Here is a 19,930-nt window from a genome sequence, read left to right on the forward strand (position 1 = left end):
AATACTTCCCACCAACCACTTAACATTTTTTTTGTGCTAGAAAATTTCTAGAAAGTTTTCCTTGTTTACTTCTGCATGTGTCAGTGTCAGCTTGTCTACTTACAAAAACAGAGATTAATTAAATTAGATTTAATTTAAATTAAATTAATTTAAATGAATGAATTCAAATTAAATTCATGAAATAATTAAATTAAATTAAATTAAAATTTAATTCATTAATTTATATTTGACTAATTTTAAATTATGTTATAGACCATTTCTTTATATACATTTTACATATATTTTGTAGTTTTTACTTGTTCTTGTTAATATTGATGATGTAACATAGATCTCCTTTATACTTTAAAGCCAGTTCTTGCTTGCATGCATGTGTATATCTGTGCATGTGTGTGCACTCACACGTTTGTAAAGTCTATTCATATTTATATGTAAAATCTATTGTTTATATTTTATCTATATATGTATGTATATATGATATATAAAAATCATATATGTGAAAATAACATTTATATAGTTTATTGATGCTAGTATATTTGTTTTATATCTCACTAATAAAACATTTCTTGTCATTTTAATTTGGTCTTATAGAACTTCCACTTTTATTTTCATATGATCTAAAAGAAAGATATAATTTTATATTTTTCTAATTCTTTAATTGCAACTTTAATATCTATAAGTTGTTTATTGCATTCATTCTCTAACACTTCCATTATAGTCATGAATACATTACTTTTGAAAGCCTATCTCAAATAATCCTTTATTGATAAGAAAACTTGATTTTGAGATATACATATATATTTGGGTATACATGTATACACATATATATGTTACAGATATAGATATATGAAATAATGATTTAAAAGAATTTTCATTAACTTATATTGATGTAATAATTATGACTCAACAGTTTTGGATATTGCCAAGTGACTTTTCAGTATATTAGGTAATATTTATGTGATTTTTTTTCCTCCTGGGATCTCTTAGTGTGATAAAGTATATTAAAACATTTTCAAATGTTGAGTTATCCTTTTGTTCCCAGACTAAATCCCACTTTAATATCATGCTGTATTGTTTCATCTACATGTAAGTGAGATGTACTTAACAGATTTTTAAGAACCAGTTAACAGAGTTTGTATAAATAGCACATTCACTTCTTATAAAGCTTTTAAATATTTATCTTTCTCTGTCTATCTCTTTCAACAAGATCTGGAATTCTTAATAGCACTGAGAAAATCTTCTCTTAAACTTTGATAGTGTATATTATAATCTAGTAAATATAAATGAGCCAGGCACATGGAGAAGGAAGCCTGTTCTAGGGATAGTAGTATTTGAAAAATATTATTTATTTATTCTAGATATTTTTCCCATATACATTTTGTCTCTTGTTCAACATTACGAAATTTATATTTTTCTAAAAATTATCTATTTTTTGCATATAGCTGTGCAAAGTATCTGATAATTTTTTAAATTTCCTCTATTTTCTTGATTAATTTTCTCTTCTCATTTTTATGAATGATGTGTATGTTTGTATACCCTTCCCCTTTAAGGCTGCCTAGATTAGCTTGTGATAGAACCATTTTGCAGAGTTTTCAAAGGACAAGCTTTATAATGTATTCACTTTACTTTTTTCTAGGTCTTTAATTTCTTCCTCATTCTTCATTAAATCTTTTGTCTTTTCTTTGGTTTGTTTTTTCTGTTTGTTATTGAAATTATGAAATTTTAAAATCATTTTTTACATTTTGCTTTATATTGATCTAAGATTTCAAGCTACAGGTTTTTTTCTGAATGAATTTTGTCTAAATACACTGTGTTTTCATTATCCCTGGCTTAGAGAAATGTAACACTTTCAGTTTGAATTTCTATTTTGACCTAAAATGATCTGTTTAATAAAAGCATTTAAAAATTTGCATTAAAAAGTCTGAATTTTTTGAATATATATGTGGTAATATCCTGTTTTGATTTTCATTTCTACTTATTCTCTGTGTATTTTTGAGATAGTAGTATAGAGGTCGTAAGCTTAAATAAAGATGGAATGTGTTAAGAACTGCACCCTCACTCCCCAGGACAGCACCAGTAATATTGCTGGTACTGAATAAATGTTTTCTGATTCAATATTGACAAAGCAAATTACATTTTCTTCTGAACTTTCACCAATCATGTTAGCTTCCTAAGGGAAGAAATTTTGAATTCTGCATATATAGAATATTATTACTTTCTTTATCTCTATGTAAATATTGTTATACTTTACACACACACACACACACACACAAACAAGAAAAAGCAAATAACAGTATTACTTAGAGGGATAGAATTCATTTTACCACAATATCTTTTCCATCATTGTTTGCTTTTTTCTTGTATTTTCTAAACTAACATAAGTCAGACTACTAATTATGTACGAAGAAATAAAAATTGTCAGAGAAGGAATAAATACAGGTAAAATAAATGTTTTTTTAAAATATTAATTAACCGACCCATTAACCACTAAAAAATAACATTTGCTTAAAGCAGTGATAATAACAATGTATTATGTAAGCATATAATGTGAATAAGTAAAATGAAAGGTACAATGTCAAAAGGATGGGAGGTAAGAATTAGAAACACTGTGTCATAGTGTCCCTGCACTATATGTGAAACGGTATTTTTATTTGAAAGTAGACTTATACGGATTACAAATCTATACCGTCAACTGTAGGGTAGCCACTAAAAATTAAAAAATAAATACGTATATGTGATCTACTAAGAAAGAAGATAAAATAGAATCACATAAAATGCTCAACTGAAATTATTCAAGTCAGGAAAAGAAAAATAACAAAGAACAAATGCCACAAGTAGACAACAGTTACAAAAATAGATCTATTAATCCAATTTCATCAATATTGTGAATGATCAAAATATACCAATCAAGATAAAAAGATTGTAAGAGTGGACCAAAAAACAAAAAGACCCAATTGTGCTGTTACAAGAAACTCACTTTTCTATAATTACTCAAATAAGTTAAAAGTAGAGTTGAAGCCAATGGCAACTAGCACACATAGTGACCCATATTTTGATTTCCAACACTATTCTATGACAAAAAGACCCAGAGCTCCTTGGTGAAATGATTGATACCAGGTTTGAGTCAGGAAATATACAAGATAAGCATAGATCATAGTGTACCATCAGTAATTACACGATGCTGGTGGGGGTGGAGAAGATTATGATATGTCAAAAGGATACTGAGCACTTTGGAAAGCTGAGATGAGAGGTTTGTTTGAGGCCAAGAGTTCAAGACAAACCTGGGCAACATAGAAAGTCCCCATCTCAACAGAAGATATACAAATTACCTGGGTATGGTGGCATGTGTCTGTAGTTTCAGCTATTCGGGAGGCTGCAGCGGGAGATTCACTTGAGCCCAGAGGTCGAGGCTGCAGTGAGCCATGATGGTGCCAATGTGATCCAGCTCTGGCAACAGAGCAGCAGACACTGTCTCTTAAAAATAAAATAAAAAATGGTATAAAAGACATCTGAAAGACACCCCTGACCACCACCACCAATGGCCAAGCATTCTGAACAACATAAATAAAGTAGGTTGGCTTAAAACCTAAAATGTAAAACAAATATTAACAGAATCATTCTAATATTAATAAATGATTGAATAAAAAATTGATGGGAAAATAATCAAATATACTATGTAAAATTCCAAATAATTTATGAAAACACTCCCGTGGCAAGGAGGTAGAGAATAAATCCCCACTATTTAAGTGGGCTGTGCACAGTGCTTTTCTTCCAGCGAATACAGCACAGAAAGGGAAGAAAAACACAAAAGCAATTTCACATTGGGGAAAAATGAAAAATACTACCTCAAGCCAAATATAAGGTTCACATCAAAGTGATGTCATATGAAAAGTGTTGATCCCTGAGAAACCAGGAGCCAAGATGGCTGACTAGATGCAGCAAGGACAAATAGCTGTCCAAAGGAGACCAGGACATTGGGAAGACTAGTACACTCTAGACATATTCATGTAAGATGGACAGAGGACACCGTCGCTGATCTAGAGAGGAAGGAAGCTGGGAACCCTGCATGGGGCTACCAAGCATCAGGACTTGTTCCTGGCTCCCAGAGATTCCTGACGAAGGGGTGAATTGAACAGGCAAGGAGTGACTCACTCTTGTCACAGCCTTCCAGGATCCTGGCATCAGGGGACTCCACAACCCCAACAGACACCTGAGCTGCTACAAAGAACTGTTTGTCTAGGTGGTAGGGGTAGGACCGCACCCTTTGTGGAGCCCAGAGTGTTTGGTGCAGGAGTGTCTGCTATGGAGCACAGGCAGGGACACCCATCCCCCCAAGGCTTATCATGCTCCTCTAGGAAGGTTTAGTTTTGGAATGACTGTTGAACCTGAACAGGGCAGTAGAGGTCTTGCCCATGGGATGGGGCCAGTCTGATCTGAGGACGCCCCCATCTGCTGTCCACTCCTGGGGCCTCAGCCTAGCTGCTTCCATGTGCAGTGCATCCTAGGACATCTAACCAGGGTGTTTCTTGGGGGCCCTCATCATAACTCGTTGGCTGGTAAACCACGCTTGACCATTGGAAAGCTCCAGCAGAGTGGCCCCTGCCAATGTTCACCAGGCCACCCACACTCTCCCTCCACAACAACCTCCCCCACACCTTGCTGGCACACACTCGCCCAAGGCCATCACCCACTGATATTACCCATGCCTGCATACACACACATGCAATTAGCTTCCTCTCACCAGTGGGCACACAAGCGCCACTCTGCACAACTCCTGCCACTACGAGATGATCACATCCCAAAGAGCCCCTACTCCATGACATGTGGGGACCCAGCAATGCTGCCATAGCTGGTACCAACAGGGAACAAACCCTAAAAATTCTGCCTCACTTGTGCTGACATGCAGCTGCAGCAAAGTGTGCACAGACACTGGCAACCCTGTCCTCACCTGCACCGTGCCCCCACCACACCACCAGTGCAAGCACACGGGAACACTGCAGCTCTGCTTCCCAGGTGACCACCCACCCAGTCAACACACATGCACAACTGCTGCACTGCTGTGGCTGCTGGCATGCGCAAGTGAGAACAGATCCCACTGCCAGTGGGTGACAAAGCCCTTTAGCCATCACCACCCATCAGACTGCTGTGGCCAGCAGATTGGAAACACCTCGGATCTTCCAGTGCAGCATGTTTTTAAATTCAAGGGGCCAGATAACAAAGCTGGGACTCCGTGCCAATCCCCGAGAGTTAGAGTACATATTCCAGGAGTGCTGTGCTGAATCTTGGCCCCCTAAAATCTTTCAGAAATGGGGCCAGTCAACTGAACCCACCATATACCACAATCAAACCTCCAAGTGCACCAAAGAAGATAAAAGAAAAAAAAAACACACTCAAAGGACAACATAAAAGACTGAAGGAACACCAGGCCACAAAGATGAGAAAGAAACAGTATAAGAACTCTGAAAACTCGCAAAGCCAGACTGTCTTCTCACCTCCAGGCAACGACACTAGTTCCTCAGCAATGGTCCTTAACAATTAAAATGAATGAAGCAATAGAAATAGAATTCATAATATAAACAGAAAAAAGCTCATCAAGAATCAGGATGAAGTCTAAACTCAATCCAAAGACTTTAAGAATATAATAAAATGATCAGGAGATGAAAGAGAAAATGGTCATTTTTCAGAAAGAACCAAACTGATCTGATACTGCTTACAAACTTACTTCAAGAATTGCATAACACAATTGCAAGCATTAACAGCAGAATTGACCAAGCTGAGGAACTTCAGAGCTAGAAGACCGGTTGTCCAAAATAACTCAGACCAAAATAAAGAAAAAGCAATGAAGAAGAAAGAAAAACCTTCAAGAAATATGGAATTACGTAAAGAGACCAAATCTATGACATTGGCATCTCTGAAAGAGAGAGAAAGCAAGCAACTTGGAAAAAAGACTTTTAGGAAATTGTCCATGAAAATTTCGCTAACCTTACTAGAGAGGCCAACATTCAAATTTAGGAAATGCAGACAACACCTGAGAGATGCCATTCAAGATGGCCATACCCAAGACATATTGGCATGAAATTTTTCACATTTGAAATTTAAAAAAAAAATGTTATGTGAAGCTAGAGAAAAGAGGCAGGTCACTTTCAAAAGGAACCCCTCTAGGCTAACAGCAGAACTTTCAGTAGAAACCCTACAAGCCAGAAGAGATTGAGACCCTACATTTAGCTTATTAAAAAAATAAATTCCACCCAAGAATTTCATATCCAGTCATACAAGCTTAATAATCAAAGAAGAAATATAATCCTTTTCAGACAGGTAGATTTTGAAATAATTCATTACCATTCAACCTGTCTTACAAGAGGTCCTTAAGGAAGTGCTAAATATGGAAAGACCATTATTGACCACCACAAAAATGCGCTTACATACATAGAGCATTGCCACTATAAAGCAACCCCACAATCAAGTCTGCACAAAAACCAGCTAACAACATAATGACAAGATCAAATCTGCATATGTTAATATTAACCTTGAATGTAAATGGGATATATGCTTCAATTAAAAGGCACAGAGTAGCATATTGGATAAAGAAGCAAGACTCAAGAGATCCATTTCACATGCAATGATACCCATAGGCTCAAAGTAAAGGGATGAAGAAAAATCTGCCAACCAAACAGAAAACAGAAAAGAGCAGAAGTTGATATTCTAATTTTAGAAAAAAACCAGACTTTTAGCCATGATCAAAAAAGACAAAAAGAGGAGCATTACATAAAAGTGAAGTGTTCAACTGAACAGTAAGATCTAAATATCCTAAATATATATTCACCCAACACAGGAGCACCCAGATTCATAAAGTAAGTTCTTAGAGACCTATGAAGAGACTTATATAACCGCATAATAATAGTGGGAGACTTCACCACCACACTGACAATATTAGACAGATCATATAGGCAGAAAGCTAACAAAGATAGCTGGGACCTAAACTTGATATTTGACCAAAGGGACTTAGGAGACATCTACAGAACTCTCTATTCAAAACCAACACATTACATACGTTCTTCTTTTTTCGCATATAGAAAATACTCTAAAGTCCACCACACAATCAAACATAAAACAATTCTCTAAAAATTAAAAAAAAAAAACTAAAATAACACCAAACAAACTCTCAGACCACAGTGCAACAAAAATAGAAATCAATACTAAGAAAATTGCTCAAAACCATTGCGTTGCATGGAAATCAAACAACCTGCCCCTGAATAACTTCTCAGTAAGTAATGAAATTGAGGGAGAAATCAAGAAGTTATCTGAAACTAATGAGAACAAAGATACAACATACCAGAATCTCTAGGACACAGGTAAAGCAGTGTTTAGAGGGAAACATTTAACTCTAAACACACACATCAAAAAGTTAGAAAGATCCCGGCCGGGCGCGGTGGCTCACGCCTGTAATCCCAGCACTTTGGGAGGCTAAGGCGGGCGGATCAGGACATCAGGAGATCGAGACCACCCTGGCTAACATGGTGAAACCCCGTCTCTACTAAAAATACAAAAAACTTAGCCGGGCGTCTTGGCGGGCTCCTGCAGTCCCAGCTACTTGGGAGGCTGAGGCGGGAGAATGGCGTGAACCCGGGAGGCGGAGCTTGCAGTGAGCCGAGATCGCGCCACTGCACTCCAGCCTGGGCGGCAGAGTGAGACTCCTTCTCAAAAAAAAAAAAAAAAAAGTTAGAAAGATCCCAAATTACCAACTTAACATTAAAACTAGAGAAACTGGAGAAACAAGAGCAACCCAGCCCCAAAGCTAGTAGGAGAAAAGAAATAACCTAAATCAGAACTGAAGTGAAGGAAATTGTGATATGAAAGAAAAACCATAAGAAAGGTCAATGAATCCAGTAGTTGGTTCTTTGAACGACTAATACGATAGATAGACCACTAGCTAGACTAATAAAGAAAAGACAAAGCAAGACTCCATCTCAAAAAAAAAAAAAAAAAAGAAAAAGAAAAACAGAATAACCAAATAAACACAATCATAAATGACAAAGGGCACATTACCATCAACCCCATAGAAATAAAAACACCCTCAGAGGCTACTATGAGCACCTCTTTGTACACAAACTAGAAAACCTAGAAGAGGTGGATACATTCCTCAAAATGTACAACCTTCCATGATCGAACCAGCAGGAAACTGAATCCCTGAATAGACCAACAACAAGTTCTGAAATTGAATCAGTAATAACAAGCCTACGGACCAGAAAAAGCTCAGGACCACATGGGTTTATAGCTTAATTCTTCAAAACATAAAGAGCTAGTATCATTCACACTGAAACTATTCCAAAAAATTGAGAAGATACTCCTCTGTAATTCATTCATTGACGCCAACATCACCTTGATACCAAAACTTGGCAAAGACACAAGAAAAAGAAAAAAAACTTAAGGCCAATAACCCTGAGGAACACTGATGCAAAAATCCTCAACAAAATACTTGCAACCAGAATCCAGCAGCACATCAAAAAGCTAATCCACTAAAATTAAGTAGTCTTTATCCTGAGATTCAACATTGTTTTAACTCACATAAGTCTATAGACATGATATATCACACAAACAGAACTAAAAACAAAAACTACCTGATAACTTCAATAGACTTAAAAAAGCCTTTTGATAAAATTTAGCATCCCTTCATATTAAAAACCCTCAATGAACTAAGCATTGAAGGAACATACCTCAACATAGCAACAATCATCTATAACAAACCCACAGCCAACATCAAACTGAATGTGAAAAAGCTGGAAGCATTCCCCTTGAGAACAGGAACAATCCAAGGATGCCCAGTCTCACCACTCCCATAAAATATATACTGGAAATCCTAGCCAGAGCAATCAGGCAAGAGAAAGAAATAAAAGTTATCCAAAATAGAAAGAGAGAAAGTCAAACTGTCTCTGTTTTTACACAATATGATTTCATACTTAGAAAACTGAATAGTTTCTGCCCAAAAGCTCATAGATTTGATAAACAAGTTCAGCAAAGTTTTGGGATATAAATCAATATACAAAAATTAGCATTTCTATACACCAACAACATCCAAGCTGAAAGTAAAATCAAGACTGTAATCTGGTTCACTATAGCCACAAAAAGAATAAAATAGCTAGGGATACAACTAACTAAGGAGGAGAAAGATCTCTATAATGGGAATTATAAAATGTTGCTCAAAGAAATCAGAGCTAACATAAATAAATGGAAAAATATTTAATGCTCATGGATAGGAATAATCAACATTGTTAAAATGGCCATACTGCCCAAAGCAATTTACAGATTCAATGTTTTTCCTCTCAAACTACCAGTGATATTTTTCATAGAATTAGGAAAAAAATATTTTAAAATGTATATCAAACCAAATAAGATCCTGGATACACAAGGCAATCCTAAGCAAAAAGAAAAAAGCTGGAGCCATCATGCTACCTGACTTCAAACTATACCACAAGGCTACAGTAACCAAGACAGCATGGTACTGGTACAAACACAGACACATAAATCAATGGAATAGAATAGAAAGCCCAGAAATAATGTTATACACCTACAACCATCTGATTTTCTACAACATTGACAAAAACAAGCAATGGGGAAAAGAATCCCTATTCAATAAATGATGTTGGGATAACTGGCTAAACATATGCAGAAGATTGAAACTGAATCCCTTCCTTACACCATATACAAAAAACAAAACAAACAAAACCACAAGATGGATTAGAGACTTAATAGTAAAATCTAAATCTATAAAAACCCTGGAAGGTAATCTTTGAAATATTATTCTAGACATAGGCCCTAGCAAAAATTTTATGATGAAGATACCAGAAGCAATTGCTACAAAAACAAAAATTGACAAAAGGGACCGAATTAAACTAAAGAGTTTCAGCAGATCAAAAGAAACTAACAGAGTAAACAGGCAATCTGTATGATGGGAGAAAATATTTTCAAATTATGCCTCTCACAAAGGTGTAATATCCAGAATCTACGGGAACTTAAATAAATTAACTAGCAAAAACAATCCCATTAAAAAGTGGACAAAGAGCACAGACACTTTTCTTTTTTTTTTTTTTGAGACAGAGTCAGTCCATGACCCAAGCTGAAGTGCAGTGGCTTGATATCGACTCACTGCACTGCAACCTCAGCCTCCTGGGTTCAAGCAATTCTCCTGACTCAGCCTCCTGAGTAGCTAGGATTACAGGCACACGCCACCACACTCGGCTCTTCTTTTGTTTTTTGTAATTTTTTTTGTTTTTTATTTGTAGTAGAGACGGGGTTTACCCATGTTAGCCAGGCTGGTCTCAAACTCCTGACCTCAAGTGATCCACCCGCCTTGGCCTCCCAAAATGCTGGGATTATAGGCATGAGCCACCATGCCCAGCCAGGAACAGATGCTTTTCAAAAGAAGACATACACATGGCCAACAAGCACATGAAACAATGTTCAACATCACTAGTCATCAGAGCAACACAAATGAAAACCACAATGAGATACCATCTCATACTAGTCAGAATGACTATTATTAAAATGTCAAAAAATTACAGATGGCAAGTTTATGGGAATAAGGAATGCTTATACTGCTGGTGGGAATGTAAATTAGTTTAGCCATTGTAGAAAGCAGTTTTTGGAGATTTCTCAAAGAACTTAAAACAGAACTACTATTTGACCCAGCAATCATATACCCAAAGGACCATAAATTGTTCTACCATCAAGACATGCATGCATATGTGCATCACAGCACTAGTCACAATAGTGAAGACATGGAATCAACCTAGATTCCCATCAACAGTGGAATGGTTAAAGAAAATGTCATACCATATACATCATGGAATACTATACGGCCAGGAAAATAATGAAATCATGTTCTTGGAAGCCATACAAATGGCGCTAGAGGCCATTATCCTAAGTGAATTAATGCAGAAACAGTAAATCAAATACTGCATGCTCTCACTTATAAGTGGGATTTTAACCTTGAGTACACATGGACCCAAAGAAGAGATCAACAGACACTGGGTTGACTTGAGTGGAGGGTGTTAGAGGGTAAGGATCAAGAAACTACCTATTGGGTACTATGCTTATTGCCTGGGTGATAAAATAGTCTGTACACCAAACCTCCATTACATGCAATTTACCTATGTAACAAACGTACACGTATACCCCTGAACCTAAAATAAAAGTTAGAGACAAAAAAGATTATGTAGCCTTGATATAATGTGGTGAAAATACCACTTTATCTCTGTGGTCTTCCTCTGGAAAACACATTATTGCAGTGTATAGTTTCCCAGGGCGGCTAAATTCCTAAGAATTGAGTGTTTTAAAATAAGAGGAACTTATTCTCTTACAATTCTGGAGGCTAGATGTTTCAATAAGTTTTACTGGATTGAAATCCAGGTGTCCATAGGGCAGTACTTTCTTCAGGAGCCTAGTAGATAATCTGTTTTTTGCCTCTTTCATCTTCTGGTGGCTGCAGCATTCCTTTGCTTGTGGCTACACAACTCCTATCTCTGCCTCTGTCTCCTCGTCTTCTATGTGTATAATGTCTCCATCTTATCTCTCCTAAAGAACATTTGTTATTGGATTTAGGTCCAAATAAATAATTCAGGATAATCTCCTTATGTCAGTGTTCTTAACTAAATGATATCTTTAAAAACTTTTTGTAGGAAGGTAATATTTTTATGTTCCAGTCATTGGAAACTGATATCTTTTGGTTTTTTTTTTTTTTTTTTTGAGACAGCATCTCACTCTGTCACCCAGGCTAGAGTGCAGTAGTGCAATCCTGACTCACTGCAGCCTCCAACTCCTAGGATCAGGTGATCCTTCCACTTCAGCCTCCCAAGGATCTTGTACTACAAGTGTCACTATGCTTGGCAAATTTTTGTAGAGATGGGGTTTTGCCATGTTGCCCAGGCTGGTCTCGAACTCCTGAACTCAAGTGATGTGCCCATCTCAGCCTTTCAAGTGCTAGAATTACAGGCATGGACCACCAATGCATGGCCTGGGTGGTCATTATTAAATCTACTACCAAAAGTCTAACATGAGTGAAACATTTAAAAGATCTCAACTGAAAACACTCTCAGTAATCTACCAGTCATCAAGGTCATCAAAAATAAGAAAAGTCTGTGAAACTGTCACAACCAAGAGGAGACTGAGGACACACGACTACTAGATATAATGTAATATCCTGATTGTGATCTTGAAAAAATAACAACAAAAAAAGACATTAGGAAAAATGTGAAAATTCTGATTAAAATATGGATTTTAGTTAACAATGATGTAGAAATATTGTTTCATTGTTTATGACAAATTTACTATAATTATTTAAATAATTATAAAAAACTGGGTATGGATATATGAAAACTATACTATTTTTGTAATTATTCTGCAAATATAAAAATGTTCTAGTAATACTTATTAAAATAAAAAATTGTATTTAAATTTTCAAAAATTGAATCAGCATTTACAAGTATACTGGCTGTTTCTTGCAGGACTGCTATGAAACTATGTAGAACAGTAGCATGTGTTAGATGCCCTGCTTCTCTTTTGCCTTCTTTCCGCTGCAGCCCGCTCTCAGTGTGACAGCAGGAATTGTGACTAGTATGGTCTTACTGACTCACCATTGCCCCATATAGCCTTGTGTACAGAGGTGAAACATAATAATAAATGACAGGGAAAAGAAGTGAGAGTAGCTAAGAGAATGCAATTTTCTCAAATTGGATTACTAACCAGTGATAAATGAAGACATATGGACATTTTTTCCATCAACATAAATTGTGTCATCCTTTTAAATATAGGCCTTATAAATATAATATGTAGAATAAAATTATCAAATTTAAATGTAAAACTCTTGGTTGTAAAATAGTGATGATGCACTGCACATATATACATAAAATGAAAATGGGTACTGTTTATATGTTTCTTAATATTGTTATAGAAATAGATATTATAAATAAAATTTTCTCAAGATTCATAAAGGGGTTGAGATTTATTTGTATCTGCAAACTAATGAGTGAGCCACCTACAATAACAGTATTATGAATGCTGACAGAAGACACGGGACTCACGGGTCAGAGATAAATGAATTTATCATTCTTTACAATAGCAGTAGCCAGAGTATTAGTATTTGTACCAGTTCCTCAAGATTTAGTTTCCTCAGTTTCTCCCACTGATATGAAGAGAACAAAATGATAACAGAATGAATATAGTTACATATATTCAGAGAGACAGAGAGAAAAAAATTTTTGTAAGGACTTTGCTTACATTATTATGGAAACTGACAGATCCCAAGAACTGCAGGGTGCATTGGAAGGCTTGAGATTCAGGAGAAATGGTGTAGTTCTATCCCAAAAACTGGCAGGATCAATACTCAAGACGAGCCAATGTTTCAGTTCAAGTCAAAGGCAGAGAAAAAGCTGATGTCCCAATTCAAAGGTAGCTAGAGAATTTTCCTCTTAAACATCATTTTAGTTCTATTTAGTGCCTCAACTGATGAGATGAAGTGTTCCCACATTAGGGAGGGCAATCTACTTTACTCAGTCTATCAATTCAAATGTTAATCTCAGCCGGAAATACTCTCACGGACACACCCAGAATAATGTTTAATCAGATACAGTCATGGATAGCATAGCGATGTTTCAGTCTAGGATGAATTGCACATCCAACAGTGGTCCCGTAAGTTTATAAGACCATATTTTTACCAGAACTTTTCTGTGTTTAGACACACAAATATTTATAAATGTGTTACAATTGCCTACAGTATTGACTGCAGTAACACGCTGTTCAGATTTGTAGCCCAGGAGCAATAGGCTATACCATATAGGCCAGGTGTGCCGTAGGCTGCACCATCTAGGTTTGGTGATTATACTCTATAATGTTCACACAAAAATGGAATTGCCTAACAATGCATTTCTCAGAAGGTATCTCCATCATTAAATGGTGCATGACTGTATCTGGACACCCCATGGCACCGCTGAGTTGACATATAAAATTAACTGTCACAGGCTGTCAGCCTTCCTGAATTTGGCTCCAAAGGAGATATTAAGCTAATTTGACAAGTAAGCCTGTTATTGCCTCTAGTGGAGACAGGATCTCTAATTTCAAGGCAGCTGTTGCCAAACACATCCTTGAAATGATGGTCTAGACCAAAGGCAGGCACTATCTCTGCTCACAAGACATGCAAAAATACAAGAGATTATGGAGAATTGTTTACCAACAAATTTGAGATCTTCTTGTCTCCATAACTAAAAATATCCAAATGGACAAGTATTTTATACGTGTAATGGAATGCTTTTGGCATTTGATTTGATGAGGTTAGAAGTACAAACTTACATACGTAGGAGAGATTGGGGAAAGTGCTTCCCAAACTACATATGCACGTAATGATATAAGTTGTAAAAGTTTTAAAATTTGCCAGCAATTCCACACATAAACGTGAATATAGAACCATGGCTATGAAGAAGTGATTTGCCAGAACGTTACAGAACTTAATTTTGAAACCCAGTTTTAGGTAAATTGTTCCCATAGTGTGGTATAAAAATACTTCATCATTTTTACTTGTACATAGTTTAATAGAAAGAATATCCAGTTAATATTACATAAATATTTTATGTTTCACTTGTATTAGATAATGAACAAATTAGGTCAGGTTGATGAATGTGTTCATTTTTCCAAATTATCTTCCTGAAAAATAAAAACAACAAACCAATAAGCCTTCTTCTAATAATACCTAAATTAAAAATATTGAAGATTTCTTCACATCTTTAAGGGATATTTATTTATGTCTTTAAAGAATACCAGTCTCTCAACAGGTTTTGAAAGATCCATCAGCAAATTCACAATAGAGCAACATTTTTGTTAGAATTTATTTGAAGTTAATTTTCAAATTAACATTTTACTTTCTTACATACAGTATATTGCCTGCCAACTCTAAATTATAAAAACATTATTTTATTTTTATATAAATATATTCTCCAATACTATTGGCAATAAAAATAAATATACTAACTATAATGAAACATATTTCATTATTACCTGAGGTCAACATTTTTTTAAGGAAAAACCATCCAATTTACTACATAAAGCATGATAAAAACCTTCATGAAGACATCCCCAAAGTTATTTTCTTTTACACATTTATGAGCCATTACTCCTTGCTTTTTATTATGACTTTTTATATATGCGTGAAATCATAGTAAAATAGGATTATGGTTTGTATATTTGGAACATTGCATAATTGTATAATCCTGTATGTACACAGTACTGTGTACCAAGAAAGTGTATTGCAACTAATATTTTTAACCCAAAATTATATTGTAGATATATCTTTGATGAAGAAAACAGCTGCAATCCATTCATTTTCATTGTTACATGAATTCACCTCATTATATGAATCTATTCTTCTGACAACAGACATTTGGTATGGTTCTACTACCTGTCATAACAAATGACATCTCTAAAAACATACTTGTATGCATATTAATGCACACGAGCAGTGATTTCTCTAGAGCTTATACCTAGGATACTCATTGCAGAGAATTAATTTACATGCATCTTTAATTTTACAAGCTAAATTCAAAGTGATCTCCAGATAGTTCTAACAATTTACCAGCAGGGAACAAGCATTTCCATATTCCTATATTCTTTCCAGTACCTAGAATTGCCTGGATTTTTTAAAATCTTTAACCAAGCTGTTGTGCTCAACTTTTATATTTTATTTGCCATTTTTAATTCTTTTCTAAAACAATTGTTAGTTGTTTCTTAAACTTAACTCTCCAGGGCCGAAATAAAACATTTCTACTGTAACATGATGTTTTTCTCTCTCTAGAATGCTTTATGAGGATTTTTAAGTTATTTGTTAAATATATGATACTAGTATTATGCATGCATCGAAACTTTCATATTTTGAGAAATTTTATTTCATATTTTAAGAAGAATGATAATACTATTATTCATCATTCAGATTTAAATACTTTAAATATGTCCTAAAAAATTATGGAACAAGGCTGGGCATGGTGGCTCATGCCTGTAATCCTAGCAATTTGGCAGACCAAGGCTTGAGGATCATTTGAAGTCAAGAGTTTCAGAACAGCCGGGATGGCAAAGTAAGACAACTCTACAAAAAAAAAAAAAAAAACTAATTAAAAAAATAAAAATTAGGTGGGCATTGTGTCACATGCCTGTAGTCCTAGCTTCTTGGGAGGCAGAGGCGGGAGAATCACTTGAGCCCAGAAGTTTGATACTACAATGAGGTATGATGGCTTCACTGCACTCCAGCCGAGGGAGTGTGCTATTCTATTTCATTATTTCCTTATATACCAATCTAATTTATCCATTCATAGCCTATTCTGATTACTTGTTCATATGAGGTCCTCCTCTTGTTTTATTTTGTATTTTTATTTTTGTTCTTACGTTTCCAACATTTACTCAATCTTCATGCTATAAATACTGAACTTGACAGTATCTTTGCAAATTATGTAGTATTCCCTTTAAAATAAAAATAATCTACAGCAATAGTCCATCATCTACTTCTGAATATTTCCCAACCCTACTCTTTTACTATTTTTGTGATTCACCCATGTGATATGCTTTCCTCTATCTGTCCAATCTATCTCTATCTATGTATCTCTATCTCTCCATCTATCTACCTATGTATCTATTTAGATATTAAAAAAAGAGAGAGAGAAAGAGATAGTTTGTAAATCTTACAATTATCTCCAATTCCTTGTCTTGCAAAATATGTTACAATAAAATAATCCTGTATTTCTCCTTATGAGAATTTTCTAGGATATGTATTAGAGATCAGTACATCTGGATCAAATGGCAAAAATACATTTTATTTTATTAGAATAAATGAAACATCAACCCACATTCCATTCATACACTAAATATTTATAAGTACCCTACTATGTTCCAGGCATAATTATTAGTGCTAGGAATACTTCTGGAACAAATATTCTTAAAAAGAAAGAAACTGCTTTAGGAAGACTCACATATTAATAAGTGTATAAAAACATTAAACATAATTAAGTTTCAATATTTATTATAATGTTACAAGAGCCATAAAAAGTAGTAGAGAAGGTTTTGGAAGTCCTGGAATATAAGAGGAAGGGTGTTCATATTATGCCTCCTATAGTTTGACCGGAGACTTGATGGATTCATGCTGATATATGGAAGGGGAACATTCCTGGCACATGGAACAGACATTTCAAAAGCCCTGTGGTGGAAATATAGCTTAATGTTCAAATGACAGATATAAGCTGATGTGGCTGAAGCAGAGTGACCCAATGTAGAAGTGAAATACAAGAATACTGGAGAAGGCGGAAGAATGTGTGGAGCCTTGTAGGCTTTTACTTAGAAAGACATGAAGAGTCACTGGTGGAGTTCGAGCAGAAAAGTTACATCTTCTGACTCTTCTATCAACATCAATAAAGCTGCTGTGTTGAGAATATGTTGTACAATGAAGATGGTGGATATAGGAGAATGCAATAGGAGGCCATTTTAATAGTAGAGGAATAAAATCATTGTAGCATGGAAAGTATGATTTTAGTAGAAAATGGAAAGTGATTAAATTCTAAATATATTTCAAAATTTGATCCAAGAGAATCTTCGAAAGATGTAATGTGGGGTATCAGAAAAATATGACTCGAATATTTTTGAGCAGTAACTAAAGAAAGACCAATGAATAGTGCATATATTGCAGAGTGTGTGAAGAGGGTTGAAGAAGTTAACTTTTGGGTATGCTAGCTTTGAGATTACTGCAGATGCCCCTTCATTTATAATGGGATTATTTCTCAAAAAGTCTATCGTAAGTTGAAAATATCATAAGTGGAAAATACATTTAACACACCTAACCTAACGAACACTATAGCCTAGCCTAGCCTAAATTGAACATACTCAGAACACGTCTATTAGTCTACAGTTAGACAATATTATCTACCACAAACCTATTTTCTAATAAACTGTTGAGTAGCTCATGTAATTTATTGAATACTGTACTAAAAGCAAAAAACAGAATGGTTATGGGTACCCATAGCACAAGTTCTACTGAACATGTATCACTTTCACACCATCATAAAATCAAAACATCATAAACTGAACAGTTGTAAATCTCTACTAGCCATACACATAGAGATCTAAAGTTAGAAAGTGAATATATATATATATATATATATATATCCTGAATTCAGGAGGCGATCCCATAGATCATTTAAATATGTGAGCCATTAGTAAAAAGACAGTACTTAAAGCAAAGGATTAGATGAGATTACAGAGGCAAAGTACCTAGATAGAGAATACAGGAGGTCCAAAGATTGAACATTGAGATAATCCCAAATGAAAAGGATGAAGTTTGCCAGCAAACAAAACAGCCATTGAGACTGAAAGAAAAGTAAGTGTGTGTTGTCTTGGACACACTTTAACAAAAAACTGCTGATAAATAGAGTAAAACATGGACTAAGAAACAATGACTGGATTAAGAATGTGCATCAGCAGTACACATGAATTTGCATTGCCCTACATTCTCACAAGCATATTGTGGACAATCTGATTTTTAAAAATTATTTAGTGCTGTTTATAATCGTGATCTTTCATTGCTAATGAGTTTGATAATTTTTTCATAATGTCATAAGATCATTTCCCTCATTCTGGCACAGAAACCCTAAATTTTGATTTAATTGATTATATCAATATATACCTTCTATTTCACACTTTTTGCGTCTTGTATTTTTTTAAAAAATGCTGTCCAAAATTTATTTTATCTGTTGTATTAGTTTGTTTTCATGCTGCTGATAAAGACATACCCAAGACTGGGTAATTTATAACAAAAAAGAGATTTAACGGACTCATGCTTCCACATAACTGAAGAGGCCTCACAATCATGGCGGAAAGTGAAAGGCATGTCTTACACGGAGGCAGGCAAAGAGAGAATGAGAGCCAAGCAAAAGTAGAAACCCTTTATAAAATCATCAGCTATTGTGCGACTTATTCACTACCACGAGAACAGTGTAGGGGAAACCACCTCTGTGATTCAATTAGCTCCCTCTGGATTCCTCCTATGACACATGGGAATTATGGGACACATTAATTTGAAATGAGATTTGGGTGGGGACACAGCCAAACCATATTACCTGTCATATTTAATTATTATTACACTAGTAACCCAACCTTCATTTGAGGTGTAAAATCCAACCTACTTTTCTCTTTACTGAGAACCATTTTTGATAATGACATCTCTTAAATAATTCACTCTTATTAATTTGTGCACTTTTAATTTTATGTTAGAGTCTCACATATGCATAGTTTTCTTTGGTATTCTCTATTCTGTTCTGTTGGTCTATTTTTCTTTTCCTGTGCCAATACCACATTGTTTTTCATTGATATACTTTTATAGTATTTCTTAATATCTTATATACAGACTCCACAATTTTTGCTCTATTTCAAAATTGACTTAACTATTCATAGACGTTTCCTCAAATATAATTTTGTACCAAGTTCCCAGGGTTAATTTTGGTGACATGTATATTGTTTATGGACCAATACTGTGACAGAAAATAGAATCTTGGGACCCCAAACTCACTATGCCAAAGGGAAAGTTAAGCTTGGGAACTGAGTCATGCAACACTGCCTTCCTTTTCTTCCCAAATAGCTGTAATTTTACAACCCTGTGTCACAGCCCCATCCATAAGCCATGTTCCCACAACACAGAAGGCCACATAACTCCTCAGATGGGCTCCCTCACAAATTGCTTGGAAGGAAATGCCTCGAACTTTGCTTAAATCAACCTCTATCAATTAAGACACCTGCTCCAGTCATTTTTTGGTTAACACTACAAACAGATTTTAATACCTTTAAAATGCTAGGTCATTTTGTCTGTGTTCATATTGTACGTTTGATTTTTCATATGTTCTGTTATATCTTTCATAGA

The 19,930-nt window shown here is 35.1% G+C and overlaps 1 protein-coding gene across 2 annotated transcripts in view; it reads right to left on the reverse strand.

The window, feature by feature from the left end:
- PRDM9 (PR/SET domain 9) overlaps positions 1 to 19,930 on the reverse strand; it is an 87,482-nt gene that overhangs the window by 30,547 nt on the left and 37,005 nt on the right. For both annotated transcript variants that reach the window (XM_055112485.2, XM_055112484.2), the window contains one exon: positions 3,327 to 3,471. In XM_055112485.2, coding sequence (XP_054968460.1) covers positions 3,327 to 3,471 — 145 coding nt within the window. The remainder of the gene's footprint in view (positions 1 to 3,326; positions 3,472 to 19,930) is intronic.

The sequence above is a fragment of the Pan paniscus genome, chromosome 4 (genome assembly GCF_029289425.2).
Source record: "Pan paniscus chromosome 4, NHGRI_mPanPan1-v2.0_pri, whole genome shotgun sequence".
Classification (NCBI taxonomy): Eukaryota; Metazoa; Chordata; class Mammalia; order Primates; family Hominidae; genus Pan; species Pan paniscus.